Here is a 7,123-nt window from a genome sequence, read left to right as displayed (position 1 = left end):
CGGCCTCTCTCATCTTTTTAAGTGGGAGAACTTGCACTATTGGTGGCTGACTAAATACTTTTTTGCCCCACTGTATATATTTTTTTCCATTTATTGTCGTTACACTGTCACAAGTACAGAACAATGAAAGGAACTCTATGCATGTAACCCAGCACCGTGGGGAGCAATGTGCTGCCATTGTGCGGCGCTCGGGGAGCAGTGTGGGATTAAGTGGATACAAACCCAGGCTTCCTGTTTGCAGGATGGGTGACTTAGCACTTGAGCTAGCAAGCCGCTAATTCCAGTGCTTTCCTGAAGTCTATCAAGACCGGAAAAGAAAATCTAATAGCTTGTGTCAATTAGGCAGCAATTTTAGATGTTTTGTTGAAAAGATTTGAGTATATACATTGTAATTTGGGGGGGAAAAAATACCAAAACATTAATTCTTTATGGTTGCAAGTTTCCAGATGAACCAGTCTGCAGCTGAAAAGATGCAACAGAAAGGCGTATGGAAAGCAGATTAGTGTCTTCTTTCGATGCGTCTTCCCACCCACAGCCTGTTGCTTTTTCTGTGTTTATATTTGACATGGAGATGCTTCTGCAGGAGCTGCTGTGACTTGTGGATTGTTGAAATGTCAGGTGGAATAAATAGAAAACCACAGAGAAAGAAAAAAGTAGGCGTTTCAACTCAGATAGCAGTAATTGAGACTCTCGATGACAGACAGGAAAAGTAGCTCTAACATGATCTTGCCCTTAGTTTGGTGTCTCACACAGCTGAGCCACTTTAAACAGGCTGTTTTTATTTTCTTGCTTTTAGGAGGCACAGCGTCCAGACAGAGGGGTTTCCGAGGCTGTATCCGCTCTCTGCAGCTGAACGGAGTCACTCTGGACCTGGAGGAAAGGGCAGAGATCACGCCGGGGGTTCGACCCGGCTGCCCCGGTCACTGTAGCAGCTACGGATCCCTGTGCCAGAATCAGGGACGCTGTGTGGAGCGGGCCAAGGGCTTCAACTGTGACTGCAGCTTGTCTGCTTACACTGGAGTCTTCTGCCATACAGGTACGCAGTTAGACTGCTATGAACAAACATAGCTTAGCTCTGTAACTGGAGCTAAACTAAGTACAGAGAGCAGTAGAAAATGTGCTTTTTGACCTCAGGAAGCTAAAAAAAAAAAACACTATGCACAGGGCTATAAACTGCACAGACTGTATTCACTCTGCAGGAATGAGTGCTAAGAAAGTAATTTTTTTGTTTAGTTCAAGAATCTATGAAACAGCTCCAAAGCTTCAAGGCGCTGCCTAGAATTTTCTCTATAACCCTAAATGATTGTAAATTATATATAATTATATATAAGACTTTATGTTTTTAAAGTAGTTCGTTAATAGAAGTTGTTGCTTTTTTAATTTTTTAAATTAATTTCTATGCATTTTCATTTGATGATTTTCTTAGGTGTCAAACAATCCATTTAATAAACTTAATAATTCTTAATTATCTTTTTTTTTTAAAACAATTTTTATTGTAAAAATAAATTTTTATAAAACCCAAATTTGGAAATAAAACTTTTTTATTTTTTTTATTTTTTTATCTTAAAACAAAATACAATCTTAGTAAAATCCTTATAGAACATATAACAAGATCGTGTTATATCTTGGTTAGTCTACAGGTCTGTGCACTTCAAACAAAGGATAAAAATATTAGAAACCGACTTTAGAAGCAGGATTAACAGCCTACAACATTTCAAAGGCTCATTATTCATAAAGCTTTTACAGCAAAGTTTGACTGCCGGTTTATTCCAAAAAATATAAGAAAACAATCCACTGGACTTTGTTTCCAAGTTTGAAAGCGTTTCTCTTCCCATCCAGGAAGCTTTTTCAATTTAAAATGTCGGAAATAGCGTTGAGTTCAAGGCTTTATAGAGTGGACCAAAGCAAAGCCTTGTTTTGGCTTAGAAACATGCAAATTGAACCGGACGAACGGGATTCTTTAGGAATGGAGGTCATTTGGTTTCTTCTTTAGCCTGTATTACCCGATACTTGTCTATGTCTCTGAAAAGTGTGTCGTTAAAGGGAATTATTGGCCTGGCTGAAGAGGCGAGGTGCTCTGTTCCCCCTTAAGGGGCAGGGGGTTGAGATGATAGCGGGAAGGGATCAACTCAATCGCTGAACTATTTTTTAAAGCTGAAATCTGAGTCCAAGGTTGTTGTTTTTTTTCTTAACATAGATGGCTTCCTTCATGCACCTCAAACCACCTATCTTCTTTGTCCAAAATGTGAACATTCTGGTCCTCAAAAGAATGTCCTTTGTTCATAAGGTGTAGATGCACTCTGAATTTTGTTCTAACTGTCATGATTAACTAAAGATGAGACCCAAATGCAGAGAAACTGTTACAGAGAGACCAGGGGAAAAGGTTTAACAGGTTTTATTGAAGAGATAATGCAAAGAGCAGTGTTGCTCTTAACTCTGCTCAACCGGAACTGAAAAGTGAGGGGAAGACACAGCGATTAGTTCAGGCTCAGCGGGAAATTTCATGGCTTCATGAACTTGGAGAAGAGGATCAGGTTGCTGACTCACGTTTCAGGGTTTACCCAAGAACGCGGTCGTTTGTAGGTGAACAGAGAAACTGACTGCCACTCAGATTTCTTGCGGTACTTGAACGGGTCATAGTGGAGATGATTCCCTTGCTCAGTGTGTAAACTCAACGTCCTCTTTGGGAAAGTGGATCCAAACCTCCAGTTTGAATCCCCAGCACAGTTTGAGGCTCAGTTGATCCTTCCAGGGAGTGAAGGTCCGAAAGTTCCAGTTTGCAGGATAACTTCCTGCCGAGAGGCAAAGACAAAAAAAAAAAAATTCTTTTAACTCAGGTTGACAAGAACTCAGTCTTACTCAGCAAAAACTCAGCTTGGCTAGAGTACCCAAAACTGGCAAACACTCTGGCGTCAAAGTAGTGGCAGTCAGCAGCTTAAGAGCACTCCGTTAACGAGGTAACCATCATCAGGTGTGTGAGGAGGCGGACCAGAACCAGCCGCCTCCTGTTGGAGGAAGGGAGACAAACACAAAAAACAAACACACAGACTGGAGCCCTGACACTAACAATTCAAACGTTTTCGTCTTCATGAACCTTAGCAAAGGTTAAAGGTAGTTCAAAGACATTTTTCTTTTGGATATTGTATGCATTTATTAACTTTACCAAATCATATATTTTAGCTAACCATTTAAATGTGATTAACACGTCATAAACTTTAACATTAATAAAAAGTTTACTACTACATTTATTTGTTTCTTTTTAGTGTTTTATGTCTCATTCAAAGAGCTTCCTCATGGTTTTGGAGTTAAAGGATGACAGATTGTGGTGAAAACAATCACAGGGCTATTAAGTTTAACATTCACTGCCCATTATTCCATCTTCTAAGCAGTTTGGGTCAGTGTCATTTGTGCAGTTCTTCAAGGTCATGAAATAGAGCTGTTTTGTTTATTTCTAGTTTCATTCCTGTGTTCAGCCAATTTATGTTAGTGTTGCCTATGAATACACATCAAGACTCGTCTTTTTTAAGGTACTTCTTCTAGATACTGTTAAAATGTTGGTAATGCAAATGATAAAAAACAATTTAAAAGGTTTTCCACATATAATGTGATATTCACATGTGCAGTTCCAAAGACACACCAACATGTCTTAGAGAAATACAAATGAAACTGAACTTCTTGAACCTCCTTTCAAGGATAAATGAAAGCACCAGGTTGATCAACTAGAAACACTTTTAAAATGGAGAGAAAGGAAACAAAGATGGACTCCCACACTTTTTTCCATTTGGTGATGGCATGTGTGCAGTTGAGTCAATAATCATTTAGTAGAGGTAGGTGGGCAGAAAGTGATTTTGATGTATTATGACAGGGAATGAATAAAGTGGCGCAATGTGAAATATAATGTAATGTTCTTAGAGAGGCTCTAACTACAGTTTATAGTAGGAAAAAAAAAGTGAAATTAGACCTGTTTTTCAAATTGAAGAAAATCACAATCAAAGCTTGTTTGCAGAGCCCTCTTAAAAGATGGTTTAAAGAAAAGTATCTGAAACAAGAGATATTTGAAAAGAGGATAATTTGTGGTCAATCTTGGTTTGTTCTATATAAAATAAAAGATAACTGAAATTGATAATACCTGTCCATGAATATATTAGAAACTCCATGTGAGTGCTGAATGGTGGGAAACAACTAAGAGGTGTGTCCTGACCAGATGACAGACTTGGAGGAAATAAGGCATCACTTATTGATTTATTAATGATTAAAATAATAGGAGAATCCAATAAGTAAGCATGAGGAGAATCCAGCTCTATTGCCACCAAGGAGGAACTCGTAGACATTGGAATATCAGCTGCACAGCAATAACAAAAAAAAAGGTTAGTCAGTGTCAGGCGTCTTTTCCTTTCAGGTTTACAGTACTTTAACATATCTGTGACTGGCTGTAGCACTCTGACAAAACAGCAACCAGACAAGGCAGACCAATCCCAGATATGAGCATTTTGCTACTCTTTGGGACCAGCAGCACAAAATAAACCCCAAAAGATCATTTCAGACTAGAAAGACAAGGCACATTCCCTTTTTTTCCTTTTTTGATTCATTATTTAGAATATTTGTTTCTCTTCAACAAAACTTTTTTTTCTAATCATATTTTTGAAGTGATATGACTGACTGACACAATATTTGTACCAAATCGTTATACTAGACAGGACAGATGATGAAGATTTTCTTTTATCCAATTTTCATGCATTAACTATTTTAATAATCTTTTATAATGAAGAAAATCATAAAAGCAAAATAATTTAGCATCAGTCATTAAGCAAACAACTATTGCTGCTGCCACTGGTTTTCCTAAGTTACGTCACATCTCTAGCTAAGCCAGCAGTTAAAGGATCAGAGTCAGTAATCCCATTTTAACCAGAGGAGGGCGCCAAAGATTCTAAGATTTTAACAAATACAATGTAGATAGCATTAATAAACAGCTATATAGTTTAGTAGGAAAATGATTTAGGGGAGAGTAGTCCTTTAAAAAACTTAAAAATCTTAATTAAATAAATAATCTTGATGATAGTTTTAAAATATTTCCGTCGTCTGAAATTCTCCCCATGTGTCACAGATAGACAGTAATGTGACTTTATTGTCTGTTAGAGTTATCAGCCAGCTTCAAATCTGGAACATCGATCAGATACACCTTCAAGGAGCCGAACAAGATGTCCAGAAACGGCAGCGCACTGCCGTCCTCCATCCACTCCGACACGACGCTCAGAGGGGAGAACATCTCTTTAAGTTTCAGGACGGCACAAAGTCCAGCTCTGCTACTTTACGTCAGCTCCTACTACAGCGAGTACATGGCTGTGCTCATCAACAAGCATGGTGAGAAACTTTGTTTCCATATCTCATTCATGTCTAAAGAATGTTTCTCTTTAGATTCCTTTTTAACCAAAACTGATTTTCTGAATTGCTCGGCTTTAGTCTTAACTTCTCTCAGTTTGGCTTCCTCCTTCCCTTTGATCCCACTCAACTTTCCTCATCTATTTTAATGTCTTCCATGTCATTCCTGTAAAAATCGTCCAGATCTTCTCTCCATCTGGGTTTACCTCATTAACCCCTGCTGGGTTTCATCAGTACAGCTTCACCAGCTGTTAAGTTGTGCTTTTATCCCTGCGACAAAATAAACAGGGCTGCAGAAATGGGACTTTCTTCAAGCTGCTAATAGGTGATAGATCAGGGGAAATGCTTAATAAAACAACAAACTTTGTTGGATAATTAAGTTGTGCCTTTTAAGAGTGGAAGTAGTAAAACTTTGAACTTAGAATCACATTTTCAGTATCCAGGAGTCTCAGCAAATTGGTCCTTTTACCTAGATTAGCTTTAAATAGATTCCTTCCCTGTTCATAATGACTCAGAAAGCTAATGGCAAGCAGGGCATTAAGGTTGTGCGCAGGCCGTGAATTTGTCAGGTAAAAGCTCTTAAAATTAAGTGTCCACATAAATCCTTACGAGTAAAATCCTCCTGTTCTACATTAGAAACTCCTTAGACTCCAACACAAAAGATTTCTCATCTTTTAAAAAACAAAAAATACATGTGAATGTCTTGAGTTTTCTTCAAGCTTAATCTCGTTTTCTTATAGGTACAGTTATAATAAAGCGAAAGTTTTGGTTGATTAGACTTTTTTTTTTTTTTATACTCCCCCCTGCAATTTTGTTCCACTAATTGAAATGTCTTTAAATACACATTAAGATGGATTCAACACACTGTAGTAAACAGATAAATGGAGGCAGAAGATGTCTTTCAGTCACCAATGCACTCATTCAGCGACACACAGGAGCTCTTAAAGCTGGACACCATTTCATTCACAACACCTGTCCCATCAACCAGGAATCAGAATCAGAAATACTTTAATAATCCCAGAGAGAAATTACCTTCTTTACATGACTCCATATGTAATAGGGTTACTATAGGACCAGTTTGATAGAACACAACTTTTGGAAAAGACCCCTGCTATAAACCTTACAAAATGTTTCCACTGAGTTTACTTTTAAAGCTCCAAATATTACGAAAATTAATTAGACTTAAAGTTGTCTGATAAAAAAGGAATTACCCAGTAATCCACTTAGTATGAAGAGCTTTATGGACTCAGATACTGATTCATCACTGAGGTGAAAAAGGCCTCTTCAAACAGAAGTGAAAAGATTAAGAAGATATTTTCACCAAGAGAAAGGTAAAAGTTTAAACGTTGGGGAGGAAAAAAAACAAACTTTCTTTTTGTTCAGATAAGCTGGAGGTGAGATACAAACTGGAAGGCAACCGAGACGCTGAAGTGCTGAGAAGCAGCAGCGGGAGGAATCTGGCTGATGGACAGCTGCACAGCATCACTATCAGCAGACGGACACACACGGTGTCTGTGCAGGTATGCGTGCTCGCAGGAACAGCAAAAACAAATCATGCTTACCTATCATAGATCATGGTCAGAGGATGAAACTCTTTTGGAAAGGGTTTAAAAAAAAAAGCTTAAGACTAAAGATATTTTTGATGCAACAAAAACTGACTTTTGACTAAACATCACCATAGACACAGTTAAAGGGACACTATGCAACATTTTTCAGGTAATTAATGTGTTCCATAACGTTATGG

The 7,123-nt window shown here is 38.0% G+C and overlaps 1 protein-coding gene across 1 annotated transcript in view; it reads left to right on the top strand.

Annotated features, from left to right (window-relative positions):
* The window catches only part of LOC107092384 (contactin-associated protein-like 4), a 182,368-nt gene that overhangs the window by 153,422 nt on the left and 21,823 nt on the right, over positions 1-7,123 (top strand). Inside the window, exons 18-20 of the mRNA XM_015386843.1 lie at positions 797-1,036; positions 5,137-5,361; positions 6,763-6,899. Coding sequence (XP_015242329.1) covers positions 797-1,036; positions 5,137-5,361; positions 6,763-6,899 — 602 coding nt within the window. The remainder of the gene's footprint in view (positions 1-796; positions 1,037-5,136; positions 5,362-6,762; positions 6,900-7,123) is intronic.

The sequence above is a fragment of the Cyprinodon variegatus genome, unplaced genomic scaffold (assembly GCF_000732505.1).
Source record: "Cyprinodon variegatus isolate N-32 unplaced genomic scaffold, C_variegatus-1.0 Scaffold17, whole genome shotgun sequence".
Lineage (NCBI taxonomy): Eukaryota > Metazoa > Chordata > Actinopteri > Cyprinodontiformes > Cyprinodontidae > Cyprinodon > Cyprinodon variegatus.
The sequence above is the reverse complement of the archived record's forward strand: the minus strand, read 5'-3'. Positions and strand labels throughout refer to the sequence as shown.